Source organism: Crassostrea angulata, chromosome 8 (assembly GCF_025612915.1).
Source record: "Crassostrea angulata isolate pt1a10 chromosome 8, ASM2561291v2, whole genome shotgun sequence".
NCBI lineage: Eukaryota > Metazoa > Mollusca > Bivalvia > Ostreida > Ostreidae > Magallana > Magallana angulata.
This window is the reverse complement of record NC_069118.1, coordinates 40,202,537-40,225,254: the sequence shown is the minus strand read 5'-3', so window position 1 is coordinate 40,225,254 and position 22,718 is coordinate 40,202,537. Positions and strand designations below refer to the sequence as shown.

Genomic DNA, 22,718 nt, shown 5'->3' with positions numbered 1-22,718 from the left:
CTGAAGGTTTAAAAATTTCAATAGTTTTTGTATTTTCCTATGCAAAGGAATTCATGACAGTTTTGAAATACAAAAATATGAAATATTAGATGTATACATTGTTTAATTTTGGTTTTAAAATTGTACTCAGGACAGTGGCTTGAGATGATGATAATCGTCTATCTCCTTAATTAATTCAAACGGGAACGAGCTGGAAACAACATAGAGACGTATAAAACATTGCAAGTACAACAACTCATGCAATACATTACGTAAAATTGCATACTATGTATATTGACACTAACAGGTATACTAATAATATATGGAAGTGTCCCATACCACCTTAAAAAGTAGAAAATTTCCCATTCAGACACTCTTGAACAGCTACATCAGTGCATCTCATCTTGATAAATTTTAAACATCAAAAAGATATTCAGGAAACCTGTCGTATGAAAGACAAAATCACAAACTGTTCAGAAGATATCTGATCAGAAGGAAGAGTCTTGTATTGTGTTCAATTGTTGATAAAAGATGACAAAAAAAGCAAACCAAGTTGGTGGAATACGATGGACTCTATTTTCGAACTTCTGAATTCCCTCCCAAAAATTATTATCATCAGCTAATGAGCTATTTTTAGACATGTTCTGCCTCTGATGACCTGACAAGTTCCAAATAAAATTGATGCAGGAGGCTGTTTTGCTGTAAAAGGAGTTCTTCAGTTTCACCTAAGTCCAGCACAGAAATCTTTTGAAATGCACACTTTGTCAATGTAAAGGATTCTTGGTTCTTACTTGCAACAACAACAACAACATGAACTGCAACATTTTCATTCACAAAAATTTGTTTCACCACATTTAAAGCTTGACCAATTGTATCACCTCGATGCATAGCACCAGTTGCCACTTGAACAAGATACAATGTTTTTTCCTCAACTTTGACCCTTTTAGGTGACGAACACCCTTCCTTTTCATCAGAGTCAGTATAATAGACAAAGTAATCTATTCCCATAAAATTTGGTATTTTTGAATATACCAAAAATCTATCATATGACTTTGCATAGTGTTTAATAAAAAGAGAAAATAAGGCAACATTTCTTTCATGACCTTTCAGATTGTTCGGTACATCTTGATAGTGCAAAGACAGGTCTTTTGTGTAACATTCAACGAAGTTTTTAGCAGGAATATATTTCATTTTCCAAGATGATTGTGACACTTCTTGTTTTGTCTGTGATGGCTGATACAATGTATTACCACCCCTTTCCGGCAGAAGTACTCCTTGCTTTTTTTGAGACTCAACAAACAATTTTTCAAACTCCTTTCTAGCTCCACCATTCTGAAACATAATTTGCAACATTTTATCAGAACTAATTTTTGCATTGTGAATCATCTCTTCCAAATGATACGGAAACCTTTGTCGCCAACAGTTTGCCAAGTTTGGAATTAAATGTCGAATTTTTACACAACGATCACCAACATCCAAATCCATCCTTGCATACTCAAGGTTACTTTGTAGATCCTCAGCTTGGACTCTGTAGTACTGAACTTCAAATATGTTGATCCCTATACTAAATTCCTGTGCCTCTTCCCATTTCATGATAATTTCCCTTTTGTTTGGAATGAAATTGAGCAGAACAGCAGTGTGAAGTTGAAACCTGGAATACTCAGGACTTTCACAACTTTTACAATTTGCGATTTTGTGTTGTTTTTCTTTTGTGAACTGTGCAAAAGCATCATCCACTGTTCCATCTGTTCTCGTGTACATATCCTCCAAAACACTGTTCAATAATCTGGGCGTCATTATGTATTCTTTTGAGAACTCATTATACACTTCCTTTCCTTTTTCCTTTAGACTAAGTCTATGATCATAATTCTTATCCTCCCTGTCTTTTTTTGCGATCAAGTACTCCAAGGACCCCTTCCAAATATCTACAAAGGAGTCCTCATCAAGCTGAAATTTTCTTCCAAATTCTGTAAATTTATCTGCACTTGCAGTGAAGCCTGTTTCAATGAGAATAAACTTTGGTCTTTTAACTTGTCGTTCCACAATCTTCTTCATCTTGTTTAGATAATGTGTATTATAGAGAGTTAAATGATCAACAATAATACAGTCATTATCTTTGAACTTTTTTGAATGAGCGATGAAAAATTCCAAATCTTCATCTCGCTTTTCAATTTCGTTTACATCAACATAATGAACAGAGAGGTCATCATTTTCTCGACACTTTAAAATATAGTAAATCGCTGATGATGTCTTCCCCAAACCTTCAATTCCATTCAAATAGATCAAGGTAGTCTTTTTTGCTCTGTTATCCTCTATTGCCTCCACAAACTTCTTATGAAACTCTGTCTTTATAAAGTATCTTCCCTCCTCGAAGTCACTTACATTGGCTAAAAAGCTTTCTTCTTTATCGTCAAATACATGTCTTAGAATATTTGCTTCAAATTCCTGAGCCTGAAAAATAAATTGAGTAAGCATGTATATGGTACTGATAACTCCTGATTGATATTAAGAAAATTCTGTAATACTTGCCCCTATGCTATGTAGATTCATCATGTGGAGTTTTATACCTATAACTGTAATCATAAAATGTAAGATGTTGATGCCAAGGCCCTGGTCATGATATACATAATACAGTCCCTGAAACATTTTACTTCCCTCATGGACAGGGAGTGAACAGTAAGCGAACGCAGAGTGCACGGTGAGCAAACGCTGAATGGAATTGAGTAAGCGGCTGTGAACGGTGAGCTCACACAGAACGCAGAGTGCAAACGGTAGCAAAATGTGAATGGAAGATGTATGATTGGTTCGAACAACTTGGGTTTATCCTCCGTCTCTTACTTCAACAAGAATAGATATTAAAATATATAGTATTGTTTTGTTATAAACTTCTGCAAGAACAACATCTTCGCTAGCCAAGGGTTTCTGATCCGCACCGCTTCTCACGAACCCTTGGCCTATCGTGCTATCAAAAGTCGGGATTGTTTACGTCACGTGATCTCTAAGCCTATTTATAAATCAGCCAATGAAAATTGCCGTACTTTAACATCACTATTTACAGTAATGGCGGCCTCGATAGACATAGACATGGGAATTTTGAAAGAACGGTTTAATATTCAGGATTTAAAACGTATTCAGCGAGAAGGAATTACAGCAATATTAAGTGGAACAGATTTATTCGTAGGTTGTAAAACTGGAAGCGGGAAATCTCTTATATATGAGTGTATACCGCTGTTAATACCAGACTCTAGTGTACTCGTCATTGCACCATTGCAATCTATAATGAAGGAACAAACAGAAAGACTACAAAAGTTAGGATTTTCAGCTATGTGTGTCGGAGACGAAGAATTTAATGACCCTAGACTAACGAAAATGGAATGTGACTTTTTATTTGGGAGTCCAGAAGCGCTCTTGGGAGATAGAAAATGGCGCGAGAGGTTGCAGACACCCGAGTACCAGAGGAAAATTAAATTGATTGTGGTGGATGAAGCACATACAATTGTACAGTGGTAGGTCACTGTTTCTTTGAAAATTGGTATCAATTTAACCTCTACAAGTTACATAGTTTAACCACTGTCAAGAAATTTAAAAGGGACAATGACATAGGGGGTGACTGGGTATATTACTTGTTGTTTTTTTTAAAGTGTTATCAGTGGGGTAAAATCGACATTCATAACTATTTTTTTTTAAACACTTTTCAGGGGGATCGGCAGTAAAGATGAAGAACCCTTCCGGGAATGGTTTTCCAGAATAGGAGAATTACGATCCATTTGCCCTAAAGTACCCATTGCTGCATTGACTGCAACTTCATCGGCTTCTCAAAGGAGGACGATTTTGAACAAACTATGTTTCAGTAAGCATTCTGAAGTGATTGCAGAATCTCCTGACAGAGAAAACATAAAAATAACATCTGTTCAAGTTCCCAATAATGAAGATTTACACACAACATTTGGTTGGCTAATTGATGGACTAAAGGCAGAGAAAGAATCCTTCCCAAGACATGTGATATTTTCTGAGACAATTCTTACAGTCTCTAAGATATACTCTGCTTTTGTTGATGTGCTAGGAAGTGATTGTAAATACGTTAATATGTTTCATAGCAAAACAAAAGAAACTCTGAAGGAAGAAATCCGAAAAGATATGACGCAGGATGGCCTTATCCGAGTTCTTATTTGCACAAACTCTGCGGGGATGGGGGTCAACTATTCCTTTTTAAGAAATGTAGTTCATTATGGATTGCCACACAAAATGGACACATTTGTGCAACAAATGGGTAGAGCAGGACGAACTGGTGAACTATCCAATGAACTTATATTATTCAAACTGCATAAAGGGATGTTAAAAAAAGTGGATACTGATCTTGTTCAGCTGGCAAAAGATACTCAATGCCGACGCAAAGTACTGTGCAATTCCTACCTGTGCATCAAGGATGACATCAACCCTTTACATAACTGTTGTGACGTGTGTGAAAAGGAATGCCAATGTGGTGGTGAATCATGCCCAGCAACGCACCCAGCACGTATGGAAAGGAAGATCTATTGTCCTAGTATGGAACGTACTGTATCAGACCAAGAACGTGTTCTTTTAAGAGACAAATTGAGGGCATTAAAGTTTTCGTTATCCATTTCCAACACATTGCTCTCATCTGAACTGATGCATGGCCTTACAGATGATGTGATTGAAGATATTGTGGCAAAATCTGACAAGCTTTTTTCTCCCTATGACATTTTGGCTACTATGCCCATTTGGTCATATGAATTTTCAGAGAAGATATGCACTATATTAAGTGATGTGTTCGGAGACATTGAGATGTATGACTTTGATGACAGTAATGAATCCGATTGATAAAGAACAATTGTAAATGTTATATAATTTTGACACTTAACTTTGTTCATTTAAATCCTAAACCTATGTTTTACCAAATGTACTTTTTTCAATCATATAAAAGCACATAAATAGCATTTGTTTACTCGGTCTCCCGAATTAAAGACATCAGATACTATTTAAAAGTCATGTTCATTTCCTTCCACTCATTATTAATGTAATACAGTCATACTTCGTGATATTGAAAGAGGAATTTCTAAGATATTTGAGGGATCAAAATATTAAAGGTAAAATTCTTCAATGTAAAAAAGCGTTGGACTTCCAAATCAATTTAAAATCTCTTTCTTTGGTGCCAAAGATATCCTCTTTCGAGAAATCGAAGTGCAGCTGTATTTCATTAGCAATGTTAAAGGTATAATTGCAAACTAAAAAAATTAATTACTTCAGTTGTAAGATTTTTTTTAATTCAGGAAGTGGATTTAAACTCTGCTTGTTATATAATCAGTGATTCATACAGTTTAAAATTAATCACTTGATATTGCTAAATGAAATATTACCAGAATCTAGTAAGGTGTCAGTAAAAATTAAGACAATGAGTACAATTTCTGACTTAAGTCTTTATTAAAGAGTTCATGATACTATGGCCTGAGTTCTTCAAGAACACTTGAAAGTGCTCAACGTATATCCCGGTAATATAATCCATGATACATGTAATTCACAATGACCTAGCTTTTATATAAAAGTGTACAAAAATAATTTGTCAATCTGGTAAATTAATATGTTATAAAAGAACTAGAGTAGATATTGATTTGCACACCTTACAAAGTGTCCCAAGTTTCAAATAAGTTCGAATTTAGCTCTTTGTTTTTGTGCACTTATCCATTTGTGGAATGCTGTAGGAACAACTCTTTGAAATGGATCTACAAAGTTTGCAAAAACTCCTTCACGACCTAATATTGTTTTCATGAGCTGCCCCTTTTCTGCCTCTTGTATAATTAAAGCGATGTCCATCACTTTGCTGACGGGTGGTCTTGCAGATCCAAAATGGGATCCACATTGTCGGATGATGTTTTGTTTAATGTCATCTTGTACTTGGCTTGAAACTGCAATAACTCTAGCACTGTCATATGTCACATTAGCACCTTGAGACCGTAACTTCTGCTTTATGGCATTAACATTCATCTCCACTAGTAAATCATTTGGCACATTTCTACCAATTCCCCCATTTGTGTTAGAACAACAATTCCATTTGTACTCGAAGGCTTGACGGGGGGAAAGTAGTGCATTTTCGTAAGCAAGAAATCTCCAAAGCCACAATCTATATTTTGTGTGATGGAATGCATCTGCAAGTAGCATTTCAAACTTTGCGTTGCGGAATATTCGATTGCCGTCTGCCATTTGATAGGCATCATACGTGTCACGAAGAATTAATGAACATTTCATGAATGATGCTCTGGCTTCTGCAACACCGTCCTTGGTACAAGTGGTAGTTTCACCTTCTTGGGAAAAAGTCCAGTTGTGGATACTTTGTAAATGCCTCTTAAAATGGCCCAGAGTTTTGTAACTTTTGCTACATTCACACATGTACACTTTCTCTGCTGCATTGTAGCACGCCTGCATTTGGGAACTTTGGTTGTCCATTTCTTCCATTTCATTAGTTTCTAAAAAACTAGTACCTATAATAGAATAAAATATATTCCCTTTAGATAACATATCCTGTAAGGCAAAAAAACCCATTTCTATTATATATACTAGTTAAGTACCGTAGGACATTTTAATGACAGTGTTATTATTATTTCTAAATTGTCGCAATTTCTCAACCTCAATAGTCAATTCATTTATATTTTTAACTGCAGATTTGCTCATCTATAAATGTATTAATCAAAGTAAATTTACCAGGTACAAGGACAGAATAACAATAATGGTGAAACTTTATAAAGTATAATGGAAATTAATTTGCATGTTATTAGCATGATCCACCCATCATTAAGCATGTAATTTTTCACTCAGTTCTATTTATTATGTCTTAATGTATGTGATTATTGAGCTCGTGGTTATAGTTTAGTACCTTTCTTGATGTAGACTTCCAGAATGTGTCTTCCAATGGATTGAAGCCACCTAAGTTTGTCTTCATTTGACCATGTTGATAAGAGAGGGGGAGGCTTATTCTGCCTGGGGTCGGACTCCAGTTTTTCCATTCCAAAGTAATCCATGAATGCACTGCATATGTATCCATCTAAAACATCCTCAACAAATGCAAAGTGTGCCCTGTCAAAAAAAAGTCTTATTCAACATACAAGTTGATTAATGCTGCCACAAGTTGATATTCCACAGCTACAACTGATCATGATTGCAGGTGCTCGAAAAAGAAATCGTAAGCAAATGCAAACAAATAAGATGAATCATGAAAACACAAAGATTATATTAGTACATTAATTTGCTAACTGGTAACTTTCATATTCACAAAGATATCCATTTACACAGGCATGTCCATATGTATTAGCAAAGCGAATAGGTAAGTATCATGTGATTTTTCATTGGAGGAAACAAAGAGAGAGATTGGTTTGACCTTGATTTTAGCTTTAACGATACCTGAATCTCTCTGTGACTGTGTCATGACCATGAACATCTCTTCTGTTGATAAGATTACGCAGCTGGAACAAAGATCCCTCATCTCTTGCTGACTGGCACTTGTAGAAGGTTTTGTAGATTCCCTTCAAAGGAAATAAACTCTTTTGATAAAAACATGCACTTGTAAATGTTCATCAGTTATTTGAAAGTGTTGTTAAAGTTTTGTGAAAAATATGAGTAACAGTATCATTTTTTTCTAGATGATCATTAACTCATGTATAGTACTTAATCAACTTCATTACAAAGAAATATTTTTTTTTTGATAAAGAATAACATGAAAACAGAAGCAAGACTGAATTATTAACAATAAATTGAATAATTAGTAAAACAAGGAAATGAAATTATGTTAGTATTAACATAAATAAGGCCACATCAATTTAATTTCTTGCTCATCGGGCTCATATTTAAACTCTGCCAATAATATTATAAAATTCATGCATCCAGGAAATTCTGATCTATTTCTGCCCTATTTTTTTGTACTTTAAATCGTTAAAAAAAGAATATTATTGTCCAGTCAAATTTATTTATGTTCTGCCTAAAGAATTACCCTATAAAAATAATAATTTTATTATCACCCACCAATACTTATTTTTCATCAGATTCTAAGTCTGACAAACAAGAAATTTAATTGGAGTGGCCCAACTTTAAATAAACAAGATTGAAGTCTTTAACATTCAAGCCCACCTGATCACAATGAAAATTTAACAAAGTGATTCAACAAGATCTAAAACGCTAAAACAAACACTAAACACAATAAACAACAATATATAACAATAAACACTAAAATATTAATCACCTGAATTGAAATAGAAACTGAAATGAACAAGCCAACTCAAACTCTATTCTGCTCTACAAGTATACCACAAGTAAATTCATTATCCTGTGAAATCCCTCAGGCCTATGAATCACCCCTTTCAATCTATCAAAATCATTGGGAGAGTTCAACATAGCCAACTGGGCCGAGTAAGCACGCTCATTTGTAAGTACATCTCCTCCAAAAACCTTCTTTTTGATTACTTTTGGATCTTCGCCTTGACTGTGGCTTATATAGTTGTCATGAATATGTTCGAGAATAGTAATCATGTCTTCTGATTTATTTTCGCTCTTGTCGAGCAAGTCTAAGATTGAGAAGTTCGATTTCCTACTACATTCTTCAACATAGGGATGATCAATATTTGCAGGTACACATTTCTGAAGACCCTGTAGTGCTGGAATGTACTTTGTAGCTGCTTTTACAATATGGAAAACCATATCATTTTCTAAACTTTCACACTCTTCTCTGTCAGGGACAAATTGACTGTTGGGTACATTTAGTATATCAGCCTTGGGACAATCATCCGGAAGATCACAATTCACAACCCTTCTTTGTACACCAAGCATTAAAAACCAATGGTAACTCTGAACTTGCCTGGTTTTGGTCATTGAAGATGGTCTTTTGGTCCAATCAAAATTGTCTCCTATTATTTCTACTGGTGGAAGTGGTTTCCCAAGTTTAGATTCATATGAGTCAAGAGCCACCTGAATATGTCTTTTTGATCTTTCTATGTTTGCTAGGGAAGTTAACATTGTTTCTTTACCATATCCTGACGCATACTCTACTTCAGGTAATTCAATGTCCCTGATTACTTCAAGTCTTGGTAAAGTGAAGTTTTTTGATTTTTCAATACCATGAGAGGAATCAACTGAGGTACACTTTTCTGATTCAGTGAATGCATTACTATAAAGGGCAGAATGGTCACCAGATTTATCATGATAAGCACATATACTCATATGATGCAAAGACTCACCACTATGATTACGCGTAAAGGCTAACTCATGCAGCTGATTTAAATATGTATCCCCCTCCAGGCTTGATACAATAGTTTGCTGAAGGCTTTGAGTAACTCCTCCACAGGTGAGGTGGCGATACTAGAGGAAATGCAAAACAGATGCTGTCAGGCAGATTCTTTTCATACTACATGTACTTGTAAATATTTATAAATATTACTTTAAACTATTTGGAAACTTAAAGTTTACTAATCAAATACTTAAAATTGATTTTAAGAAAATGTCAAAATGTGTTTATGCAAATCACACTGGTGGCGATAATTTAAATTGTTGAATATGACATTAATATAACCCTGACAATATAACATTCTTTGATATTATTTGCATGGAAAAAAGATTTATGAGAATATTCAGGTAAAATTAGCCATTCATACAATCATTTAAAATATATTCTCATATTAGTACCATTAAAGCAGGTTTACTGAGTTCATCTGCTTTAGCTTTTATCTCTTCCTGTTGTCTCTGCTGTAATACTGTGTCCTTGATCTTTTTTCTCTGCACATCCTGCAGCTCAACTTTCTTTTTATATACTGCTTTAGGTCCAACTGACAGTCCCATGTTGCTCAGCAACCTAATAGTCTATTAGTAAATCAGATACTTTCAACTTTAAAAAACTTTAGTGTCAAATTCAGAACTTGGATGAAATTTACAAGAAAATAAATTGCTCAACAAGGAAACATGTATGAATATCACTGATATTTTATATAATTTTATTAAACTTTTACAATTACCATTTAAAACTTCACAAAAGAAACACAATTTCTAATATTCTTAAAGTTAGTAATAACCTCATCTGTGGCCCCTCCTTGATCCAGAATCTGACCGATCACATGGTGGATTGCTGACAAGTGGTTGTTTCGGTTGAAAAGAAGTACTGCTGCTGCAACTGATAACCTCAAAGAAGTAGATTTCCCCATGACACTTTCTAAAAGGCCATGTAACACTGGACACTTTGTCTTAAGCTCATGAATAAATGGAAGCATGTCCATCTCACATAAATCTTTACCGGTTGAATTGCGAAGGAAAGATGCATCACTTAATTTGCTTATTGTCTTTGATTCCTTGGCAGCTTGACCATTTATCAAAAGGTGTATATCCTTTCTTAACGCTTCTATCCCAACAATTTTTTTAGCAAGGGTTTTGCTTTTGTCACCTCTTAAAATAGACTTCAAAACACTTTTCCATTGTCCTTTTACAATTCTAGACTTAACTACTCCCTGCAATTTGCCTCGATAAGAAATCTGTATAGAAAATGATAAAATATATATAAGTAAAATACTTCTTAACCGATGAAATTTTAGAACATATGTCTGACTAAATATTACATTGTATATGGCTGGAAAAAGTTGCTTATTTTGCTTCATTACTACTAAAATGTATTGACCTCACTACATGAACATGAAGTCAAAGTAAATAAAGTGATTTCCTTATTTCATCAAAACATTTGTAAGCAAGTAAAACTAAAATATTCTTCTATTTTTCTGCCAGCACATACTGAAATACTAATACTCACTACTGTCAAGTAAAAAACATTTATACAGCATGCAGAGTAAATACTTATACTTTAATAGTATATAATTTTCACATAAAGCAATATTCAATGCTTATACATGTCCCTTCATATCTTGCCAAGTAAATTCATATTATGCAATTGATCCTTGTACGTAACCTACCCTAATACTATCTGCTGGTGGGTCTTTGAAGAAAAGTTTTCTGCGCTTAGAGGATCTTGGAGTTAAAACAGGCCTCGTCTGAATACTTTTATTTGGTGTCACCACTGTTTTGTGAAATTTGTTAGGGGTCCTCTTTTCCACCGACATTTGTTTTGAGGTTACTAATTTTTTCAGCTTCCGAGGCGTGGGACTATGAATTATGTGTCTTTTCTCTTGCAAGGCTGCTTTAGCAGGAGAATTTGTCGACACCATTTTCATCTTAGCACGAACTGCACCAAGAATTTCATTTTTTTCAGCTCTCAGTGAGGCAATTTTGTGTTCTAAATCAAAGTCGATTTTGGATAGGCGATTTAATTTAGTGAAACATGGTATACAAACATACTGGTCAGTATCTATTCTTATGGATCTCTCCAATACTTCCTCTAGTTGATTTTTTACTTGAAATGCTGGGGAAGAAACTAACCGCCGCTGTTTAGGACCGATTTCGGTTGCACAAATACAGCACTTTGTATTAGCGGCCATGCTGTTATCATTCGGAACATTGTTTACGTACTTTTTTCTTTCCCTTGAGTAAACAGTATAGAAACATCACGAACGGAGACTGTACGTCATATGAGATTTGTTATGCACTTTTTGATTGGTCGACCACTTATAGTAAACCCCAATCAGAATTAAGGAAAAAAATCCCGACTTTTGATAGCACGATAGGCCAAGGGTTCGTGAGAAGCGGTGCGGATCAGAAACCCTTGGCTAGCGAAGATGCAAGAACAAGTGCTTTCAATTTCATGCATTAAAATTTGGTCAAGGATTGAAACAAAATTAAAACTAAAATTATCATTAAGATGAAAGAACTGTAAACGTAATCTAAACTCATTTTATTGATGATTGATAATTTAATGAATTCCTAAAGAAGTAATTTGTCGCAAGTAGGGAGAATGTTTTAAACTTGCCAAATAAAATGGAAAAAAATCAACACATGTAAATATAAAATGAAGATTTTTAATTTTTCCAATTTGTGTTTACAAAATTGTAGGGACATGCTATCATAGTTAACATTACAGATTACAAAGCTCACCAAGACTAGGCATCATCGTTTTGAGACCACCTTTTTCATATTATATGAAAATCATAGTTAATCATGTTAATGATCTTGGATGTTCATGGATACTGTTTTGACACAATATCGTATATCATATGTAAATAAAAGTTTGAAAATCATATGTTCATTTAATACTGTATTGTAAGATACAATGTTTATCAATACAATAATATAAAAATTGATATTGCATCCTATGATACTATACAATATATATCATATGATACAATATAATACTGTAATATATAATAATACAATATGATATTGTAACATACGCTATGACATTGTATCAAGATATGATATTGCATCATATATTATGATATGGTTTTGTATCTTGTAAAACATTGTATTTGCTCACATAATACAATATCATAATATATATGATACAATATAGTATCATATGATAAAATATCATATCACATAATAAATCACAAAATTGTAACATATGATATTATATTGTATGATACAGCCCGATATTGTATTGTATGCCATAATATTTTGAACCCCCTCTCCAATAGCAATGAAATTAGAGGGGGGTTCAAAATATCAAAGCCATAATATTTTGAACCCCCTCTCCAAAGGGAATTGGAAATAAGAGGGGGGTTCAAAATATTGCGGCCATAATATTATGAACCCCATCTCTAATAGCAATGAAAATAAGAGGGGGTTTCAAAATATTGCAGCAATAATATATTGAACCCCCTCTCCAATGGGAATTGGAAACAGGTGGGGGGTTCAAATATATCGCGGCTATAATATTTTGAACCCCCTGTCCAATAGCAATGAAAATTAGAGGGGGTTCAAAATATTGTGGCTATAATATTTTGAACCCCCCTCTCCAATGGGAATTGGAAATAGAAGGGGGGTTCCATTTATTGCGGCCATAATATTTTGAACCCCCTCCCCAATAGCAATCAAAATTAGAGGGGGGTTCAAAATATCGCGGCCATAATATTTTGAACCCCCTCTCCAAAGGGAATTGGAAATAAAAGGGGGGTTCAAAATATCGCAGCCATAATATTTTGAATCCCCTCTCCAAAGGGAATTGGAAATAAGAGGGGGGTTCAATATATCGCGGCCATAATATTTTGAACCCCATCTCCATTAGCAATGAAAATTAGAGGGGGGTTCAAAATATCGCGTCCATAATATTTTGAACCCGGGGTTCAATATTTCATGGGGGGGTTCAATATATCGCAGCGATATTTTGAACCCGGGTTCAATATATCGTGGGGTTCAAGATATTATATGACACCGGTCATTTTGGTTCTAAAATTATAGTAGCTGGAAGTTTATATTTATAACATGGAACGATAGTCTAACATAATCTTATTCGTATTTTCTGCTACATTACTTCATTTAAACAATACAGAACTTATTTGTGTGGTTATTAAGTGGGTTTTTTCACGTTAAAAAACTTTTAAGCATATTTTGTTTTCTTAATCATAGAATATATTAAGTAAAGAGCGGTTTAATATACCATAATTTTCACAAGTTGTTGAAATTAATTGATCAGTTACAAATTATCTATCTACACTTTGAAGGAAGCAAGGGGTAGTGTCACTTACGTAATCAACCAATTAACACTACCATGCCAGCCCCCAGGCGTTCACTCAACCATCCAGGTATAGTCCACGCGGAGCTAATACGCTTGATCGGCCATGTGTGCACTTCGAGAGATCAAGAACTTCGAGAGATTGGAGTTTGAGAGGTCAAGAATTAATTTGCTTAGTTGTATCGAGAAAAAAATAAGGACCGTGATTTCACTTCCAGAGATCGAAGTTCGAGCCATCAAGTGTCACTTGTATATCATACAATATCATGTGATATAATAATATATACACATTACACAAATCGGAACCGAACCGAAATCCGGAAAAACAGAACCAAAACCGAACCGAACAAATTGTTCCGCGGTTCTCGGTTTTTTCGGGTACCCGTGACAGCCCTAATATATACAATATCATATTATACAATATCATTTCATAATTCACAAAATTATTTACATTTCATCAGCATGACAGTTTCAAATCATGAACTTTGACCTTTTTAATTATAAAATGTCTCCGGCAAAATCATTTGAATTTTTTTAAAATAAAAGACTTCAGTATAGTGAACAAAATGCTACTAAACTTTCGTACAAATCCTAAAAATTGCAAGCCGCAAACCTTACCTTAAACCTGAACAGTGAGCAAACGCTAAATGTTCTGTGAACTGTGAGCGCACGGTGAACGCTTTGTAAACGGTGAGCGCGAACGGAGAGCGCAAAACTGTGAATGGTGAACACACAGTGAGCAAACGCAAAAATGGGAAAGTAGAATGTTTCAGGGACTGTATAAGCAGAAAGCTTCACATCATCTTTATGTATACAAGTAGTTTGGTTTTAGAGTACTTGGGGGAATTCAGGTTCTCTTATCCTTAGTCAAAAGTGTTGTTATCAATCATCTTAAAGCTGCTTTGTTTGATTTTTTGGTCATTACAGTATCAAATAATTTTCAATACAAACCAATTAGCTTAGGAAGTTAGACTTAACATTTCACATATTTACACCAGCAGAATTAGTATCCTTTCAAATATAGAAATGTTCAAAGTAAATAAAAATAATTTCACTATGGGAACACAAAAAATGCATCATGGGTGTGTATACAAAAGGGAACCATTTGAATTGTCCCCAAATCAATTGGTCTTATTCAACCTGCATATTATGCATCGATTGTAAACAAAACAAACTTCATAACTAAGTTGAGAGGACAAAATGTACACAGGTTAATTTTTGATTTTCAAACACATTTCATATTCATAGCAAAATTCAAACTCACAGGGTTCTCATTAACATTTAGAGTAGGTGGAGGAAAATAAACAGTAGGCGGCACTCTTGAGGGCCGCAGGCCCGAACTGAGGGCCAGAGGCCCGATGGGGGTGAGTCCGAGAGGGGTTTTTCCCCCTTTCGGCAATAGGGGGGTACGAAAATTTTTAAAATTTACATTGCAGGAGGTGGCATCTTGGACCTCTCTGGGCATATTTTGACCTGTTTTATTTGTTCACAATATAGCACTTTTTAGGGGTCCATTTTGCAAAAAAAAACAAAACAAAAAAACCTCATAGGCATAGCACAGAGCCTATCAATCTGACTTTCTTGATTTATATATTTAAATACTTTTTAAACAATTTTTTTGTTGTAGCAGTTGAAAATCTTGTTTGATTAAATGTATTGATATTTAAGTTTAGGTGTCTGGAAGACTATAGAGTCTGAGTGTCTGTAGCTCATTAAATAGATCTCTTCAACTGAGTTATCACAATTGTAAAAAAAATGTGCAAGTTTCATTGATATCCATTTAGAAAGTTATAAGTACCCACTGGTTATTCTTTGTTAGAAAAAAATATGACACAAACTTACAGACTGACTTATCAGTAATGAATCAGACTTCATTTTGTACTTCCGTTCATCATTAATTCTTTACATGTATGTGTGGCATATTACATGTAGGTCTGGAATGGCCGACGTTCCCGTGCGCCATCTCAACATGTTCGGTTTGAGGAAGAAATCAGATTGTCATTTTAATATCAAATTGAATAAAAACGATCGAGAGTTTTCAGTGTGTGTGACATTATGAATAAATAAAATTAAAGACAATAAATGATCTGTGCAGGGAGGTATAAATGTCCCTCATTTGTGTTAAAGAATAACAAGAGGCCCATGGGCCACATCGCTCACCTGAGGAACAATAGGTATGATAAAATCAGCTCAATGGAGTCATAATACAAACTATCTGGACAATATACAATAATTCATGTAAATCCTGTATAAATAAAATCCATTTTCCCCTGGATATTCTTATGTTTATAATCATTAGTCCCTTTTCTAACAGGATGATTTTATAGTCATATCATGTGTTGAGTATTGCAGTTCTCAAAAAGATCCCTAACAATAGTTTATATATGGGATATAAACGTACAGTAAACTCTCAACCTTCTCGTGAGGCCAAAGAATTGTCCTGGGGCCAAAGTCTTAACAATTATAAAGAATCATCTGGCTGATTAGTTTCTGAGAAGATTTTTAAAGATTTACACTATAAATTCCTTTGTTAAACTTTGACCCCCCCCCCCATTGTGGCCCCACCCTACCCCTGGGGATCATTATTTTCACAACTTTGAATCTACACTACCTGAGGATGCTTTCACACAAGTTCCAGCTTTCCTGGCTGATTAGTTTCTGAGAAGAAGATTTTTAAAGATGGCTCTGTTTATTCCTATGTAAAACATCGACCTTCCATTGCGGCCTAAACCTACCCCCAGGGGTCATGCTTTTCACAAATTTGAATCTACACTAACTGAGGATGCTTCCACACAAGTTTTAGCTTTCCTGGCTAATTAGTTTCTGAGAAGAAGATTTTTAAAGATTTACTGTATATAATCATATGTTTAACTTCAATCCCCCATTGTGGCCCCAACCTACCCCCATGGGTCATGATTTTCACAACTTTGAATCTTCACTACCTGAGGATGCTTCCACACAAGTTCCAGCTTTGCCTTCGAATTAGTTACTGAGAAGAAGATTTTTAAAGATTTACTGTATATATTCCTATGTTAAACGTCGATCCCCCATTGTGGCCCAACCCTACCCCCGGGGGTCATGATTTTTACAACTTTGAATTTACACTACCTGAGGATGCATCCACACAAGTGTCAGCTTTCCTGGCTGATTAGTTTCTGAGAAGAAGATTTTTAAAGATTAACTGTGTATATTCCTATGTAAAACGTCGATCTCCCATTGTGGCCTAAACCTACCCCCGGGGGTCATGATTTTCACAAATTTGAATCTTCACTACATAAGGATGCATCCACACAAGTGTCAGCTTTCCTGGCCAATTAGTTTCTGAGAAGAAGATTTTTAAAGATTTACTTTTTATATTCATATGTTAAACTTCGACCCTCCATTGTGGCCCCACCCTATCCCCAGGGGTCATGATTTTCACATCTTTGAATCTACACTACCTGAGGATGCTTCCACACAAGTTTCAGCTTTCCTGGCCGATTAGTTTCTGAGAAGAGGATTTCTAAAGATTTACTCTATATATTCATTTGTTAAACTTCGACCCCCCATTGTGGCCCCATTCTCAGATGAGCTAAAAAGGTTAAGTTTACAATTCAATAAGTTGGTTTCTGGAAGAACAGATTTTGAAAATTTTCGTAATAAATATTGACAATTTTTTTACTTTTTAAAGCGCTAAGCATAGCTCAGCCCTTTATTGTCGTTAGACTTCAACTTCCGGTGCATCGAATAACCGCCCCCTATAAGCAAAAGTATACATCATTTAAACTGGTTAGGGAACCAGTTTCAGAGGTTTATGCACATAACTGCACGGGCTATTGTGAATCTAATTTACGGGTTATTGTGAAATTAATGTACGGGGCTTACATACATCATTGCAGGGACTGTCATGCAGTGATGAGGAAATATAGTGCGTATACAGAAGCTGAAATGCTATATACATATATATGTTATATACATACAGAAGCTGGGTTAGCGCTTTTCAGTACTATCAGTACTTTGATTTAATCTTTAGCTTTTAAGATCTGTGTACAAACATAGAATTGTTAGCAAATCTCTGTATCTTGCTTATAATTCGAAGCAAACACTCAAAAATGGTTAGTAAATAGAAATTGTTTACAATTAAACACAAGAAACATGCACTACATGTATAACAAATAAAGAACACAATTTATTTTTTCGAAATGAATCATATATATACATGTATATACCTACATATTTCCGTAAGCGATATCAAACTCTATTTACTAGAGAAAATGCCGAGCATCTCAACAAAAACCTATTGCATTAATCTACCATTACGCAAAAAATAATGCCGAATTACCGATAGAATGAATTGTATTTCAGTACTCCTACATCAGATTTTGCTTAATTTGCGCAGGTAAACAGTTAACATAACTGTTTGATTTACCGAAGTCTCTGTTTGATTTGATACGTAAAAATCACGAAATACAGACGACAGTTTCCAGGTTACAAAGCATAAATAATAGACGAAACCAAAATCAGAACAAGCTAACATCAACGTCATGTGTGAAAACTGTCAACGCATTGAAATATTTAGCCTCAATTTACTTCACAAAATCGGCACCAATATATTTTTCATGTTTCAAAAATTTCCCTTCATACGCGAACTGTTGCACAACAAGCAAATTCATCATAGTCAGATCGACCCTTTTTCGTATAATGTCATGGCTGCTTTAAACAAAGAACCTCGTTTTAGAAGTATGGAATACGAGTCTTGGTAAAATGGGTAAGCAAAACCGGGCCGTGGCAAAATAAAAGCCGGGGCAGATCGGCAATCGTCAATTCCAAATACGCATTATTTTGCAGCAATATTTACAGCAAATACAAATATACTGGTCCATCAAATATCCTGAAATTTTAATGAGATTGGCAGATTAATAACTGCTTATCTTTTGTTTTGCCCAGGCCAAGTCTTGTCTACCCATTTTACCGGATGCCGAATCCGAGGCTATTAAACTGATTGAAACACGCCTTTCCTTTATTATTATTTTCGTAATAACTCAGATTTGAAACAGAATTAGACCTTAATTTTTGCAATTTATATTTTCCTTCCCATAAGGATAATTTATGCTAAACTACGTTGAATTGGAATCAGTAGTTCTTGAGAAGAAGATTTTTAAAAATGCACCCCCCTTTTTCTACAGTTTCAAGGTTTTCTCCGCTTTGAATACAGATCGGACTTTTATTTCTGCAATTTATATTCGCCCTCCCATAAGGATGCTTTGTGCCAAATTTGGTTGAAATTGGATAAGCGGTTTTAGAGAAGAAGTTCAAAATGTAAAAAGTTTACAGACGGACAGACAGACGGACGGACAGACGGACGGACGGACGGACGGACGGACGACGGACAAAAAGTGATCAGAATAGCTCACTTGAGCTTTCAGCTCAGGTGAGCTAAAAAAGATCAGCCTTATTTCAAAGAAATATAATATAAAAGACAAATATTAATTCGTCATCCAATTTTGGAAACGGGAAAATTCCATGCCATTATTAATCTTTAAAACAATCGGTCCATCAATTTGTTTATATTTTACTTGGCTTCCTATGCCTCATACAAAACCGGAAAAGAAAAACGCTTAGTAAAACTTGAACCAGTCCGATTGTGATTCCGGAATCATCAGCGCGTTTTAAAGAAGGGATCATAATCTAATAAGAAAAGCATCAAAATTTTATGCTTACGATATTGCATTCACAATGTTTAATAAAACAAACGAGGTAACCAAAGGCCTCTACTGCATTACTGATTTTTCTTTACATGATCATACTAATTTTTAAAAGTAAAGTGACCGGCGCCATTGTAAAAATAGACGGCGAAATCGCCGGTCGCCGGCACTTAATGAGAACCCTGAACTCATAACACAATCATATGTAAGTCTGCTTTGACATCAGGGGAAAATCTTATTAAGGGGCGAATAAATGTAATACCCTTTTATGTATATCATTTTTCAATTGAAATATGGCTTATTTGCACAGTAATGCCTATTATTATACACATACTAACCAAACCTATCGTTTAAAAGTGTACATAAGAAACACCGTGTAGAATTGCACATAAGGGGGCCGTGATCGGTGTAGGGCGGGGCCGTGATTTTGAAGGGGTGAAAGTAGGTTCATCAACTGTATTCAAAGACTTATTATGTTTCATTAAAATCAATTTTGATAACCAAAAGTATTGCGCGGAAGACAGTGATTATTGAGAAACTACTTCTAGTAACATGGGAGTTAAGATATCTTTGGAAAAGCTCAAACACTTCGACAATATGCAGGTAGGGTAGATGCCACGTATTATTTTCAGGGTAATTTATTAAAAATTTTGAATCCTACTGCAGAACTTTCACGTTTTTTCGTCTAAAATCATTCCAGTGAATAGAAAATCTATATTTGTAAGAGAAAACCATCTCACATGTATGAATTGAGGAGTATTTGATCGAAAACTTGATGTGGCATAGGGGGCTGATGATCTTGTGGAAAAGGGGGGCTGTGACTATATTTCATTTAAGCAAATTTTCCCAACAAAATCCACATTTTAATATAGTGATGAACATGTGGTTATTGAATTCTAAATGTATTCAATGTATTGCTACTCCCATTTTTTTTATTTCACCATTTTTTTTAATTTATTTATTCTAAAATTCATTTCAATATAAGAACCATGATATCATATGTAAATTATATTTTATAATCAAAGGCCGGAGCCGCCAAAGGCGTCAAGCTGACATTTTATTTAATATAGATATCATTAATTTGAATTTCTGCACCAATAGTCATATACAGTGAAGTCGCCAATTCCGGGTCACGTCACACTGTTTCTTTGATATTTTACAAAGCTATTCTATTTAAATTTTATACTATATATATATATATTGAAAGTACATTTTGTACTTTATTGTATTGTATTTTAATACAATAACTCATCATACTTACAAATTTCAAAGTTCAGTTTCTGCTCTACCACCCATTTTTACAGAATGCTTGTGTTTTAACAATTTTATATGCATCAACAATAAATCAATCTTTTTTCTGAATGGTATAAAAATGGAATAATGTTTTTAAAAGATATTATTAACAATGATGGCTCTTTCTTAACTTTAGATGAGTTTTATGAAAAATTTAAATTTAAACCCCCTTTTCTTCAATACAACAGCAGTCTATCCTAAAAGCACCGGACCGTCGGACAAAACTGGTGAAAATCTAATTGGTCCGATGCACTAACCGGTAAAATCTGTCCATTTGTCCGAGGTTTGTTTGGTTGGGTTTCAAATTTTATATTTTCTTTTAGAATTTTGGACCGGTGAAAATTTGTTTGGTCCTGTGAAATATTTTAAACTGTCTGTTCAAATGTCCTGTGATGATTTTTCTTTTTCGCGAAGACTTCAACAGTCTCCTTTCCTCTATCCCAAATAATTGGAAAAAACATGTCAAAGACAAAACACATCCTCCCCATAGCGAAGGAAATATAACGCACTCCTTGTCTGTTCAAGGAAAACTTCTACCATTAAGTGAATTAAAATGTAAAGATGCATATTGGATTTTAATTAACAGTTGCAAGGAAATTACTCTCTGTATCCAATGGTCAGAAATATTTGAAGTAGAAATTCCAGTCTCTAATTATAAAAAGATATTTTTAAAATTTACCTTTTCAGTGTTGCACACAAACTAACGCACAATCTCTTCAGCTCAAAATATTACACAGAATCATAGTACATAACAAGTCGCTTTTTAATATGAAATTGATTCCAAGTCCCAACTGTAACACAGGCAACTGTAATCAAATTGACACTATACATCATAGATATTTCCAGTGTAGATGCATACAAATTTTCTGGAAAGATCTAATATATTACAGAGATAATTTTCTTTCGCATGAAGCTTATTTCTTAGAAATTTTTTAAAAGCAATGAACTCAATTTGTTTGTCTGGTGACTTTGAATGAATTAGATGGATAAAGCATTTTCCAAGTAAAATGCAATAATTTAGTGGAACATTTTTTACTTTGTAGATGCCAAATATGTCATCTCGCATGGTTAAGTGATTGACATTTTCTATCTGCTCTAAACAGTCTTTGAACAATTTTCACAGGTTCATAATTTGAATACGAGGATACAACACATTAACAGCGTTTCCCTTGTTACAATAAAAGTTTAAACATACTTTCACCACTTCAAAATCACGGCCCCGGGTTACACCGATCAGCCCTTATTTGCGATTCTACACGGTGAGAAAGGACGCCATTTTGATTTTTGTCTCTTTTGATGTTATCATTATGATTGTTGTTATTTATATTCTTTTAAATGAATATATATACATATATATACATACATAAATATATATATAGTTAAGAAATACGCACCATTTTATCATTTACAGTCGCTATCAGTCGGACTTGGTAGTCTGACACCGACTCAGCTATCGACCCAGGGCGTCCATTTACCCAAATGAACTCAAATGGACCCAAATGAACCCAAATGGACCCAAATGGCGACCCAAATGAACCCAAATGGCAATGCAAATGGAAAATAATCACAAATAAATCAATGTTATAACTAATTTATAATGAATTACATTATGAAATTATTTTGTAAATAATTTTATATGGGTGCTGTGTACGTTATCAGGCACGTTACAGTGGCGGATTCAAGGGGGGGGGGGGCGCACCCGGCGCGCGCCCCCTAAAATTGTCAAAATATAAAGTTAAATCATCCTCCTCCTGGCAAAGAAAATGTACAAATTTCGAGTCTTAATTTTCAACTTTCGGAAACTCATGGGATTTCTCTACATTGGACTAATTTCAACGGAGTAGTATGAAGAAAACCCGTGGGTTCAATGGCGTAACGTACATTTATAGTTATGTAGCTGCCGGCCAATCAGTGTTACATTATACACATATACACGCTTTTATTGACAAACAAATCACTCACTACAATATCACAAAAGTCTAAATTTGAAGGCTTCATTTTTACCCTACAAAATCTCTAGAATCCAGGAGCATTGTTTTTGAAAGTGGGAGAGGAGACATTAAATTTCTATTTAATGCTATTTTGTTTAATAATTTTTACATCCTCCCAGAAAGTGTGTGTGTGGGGGGGGGGGGGGGGGGATGGGATGTATAACGTTC

At 34.6% G+C, this 22,718-nt stretch overlaps 3 protein-coding genes across 5 annotated transcripts; 1 reads left to right on the top strand and 2 right to left on the bottom strand.

Moving 5' to 3' along the window:
* Window position 1: 1 nt before the first annotated feature.
* On the bottom strand, window positions 2-22,044 carry LOC128159260 (uncharacterized). Of its 2 annotated transcripts, none has more exons than XM_052822323.1 (2): window positions 21,954-22,044; window positions 2-2,430 (listed from the first exon to the last, which is right to left on the bottom strand). In XM_052822323.1, exons 1-2 carry the CDS (start codon window positions 21,954-21,956, stop codon window positions 613-615), a joined length of 1,821 nt encoding a protein of 606 aa, XP_052678283.1. In that variant the 5' UTR covers window positions 21,957-22,044; the 3' UTR covers window positions 2-612. The 2 variants fall into 2 exon arrangements, with proteins under 2 accessions (XP_052678283.1, XP_052678282.1); XM_052822322.1 differs by lacking the exon at window positions 21,954-22,044 and adding an exon at window positions 15,425-15,619.
* Window positions 2,887-4,985, top strand: LOC128159261 (uncharacterized). Its single transcript, XM_052822324.1, has 2 exons — window positions 2,887-3,485; window positions 3,678-4,985. Exons 1-2 carry the CDS (start codon window positions 3,040-3,042, stop codon window positions 4,819-4,821), a joined length of 1,590 nt encoding a protein of 529 aa, XP_052678284.1. The 5' UTR covers window positions 2,887-3,039; the 3' UTR covers window positions 4,822-4,985.
* LOC128159262 (uncharacterized) lies at window positions 5,289-11,688 on the bottom strand. Of its 2 annotated transcripts, XM_052822325.1 has the most exons (6): window positions 10,932-11,688; window positions 10,047-10,499; window positions 9,664-9,837; window positions 9,219-9,339; window positions 7,393-7,514; window positions 6,932-7,068 (listed from the first exon to the last, which is right to left on the bottom strand). In XM_052822325.1, exons 1-5 carry the CDS (start codon window positions 11,451-11,453, stop codon window positions 7,471-7,473), a joined length of 1,314 nt encoding a protein of 437 aa, XP_052678285.1. In that variant the 5' UTR covers window positions 11,454-11,688; the 3' UTR covers window positions 6,932-7,068; window positions 7,393-7,470. The 2 variants fall into 2 exon arrangements, with proteins under 2 accessions (XP_052678286.1, XP_052678285.1); XM_052822326.1 differs by lacking the exons at window positions 9,219-9,339; window positions 9,664-9,837; window positions 10,047-10,499; window positions 10,932-11,688 and adding an exon at window positions 5,289-6,476 and having other exon boundaries at window positions 6,869-7,068; window positions 7,393-7,508.
* Window positions 22,045-22,718: the final 674 nt, after the last annotated feature.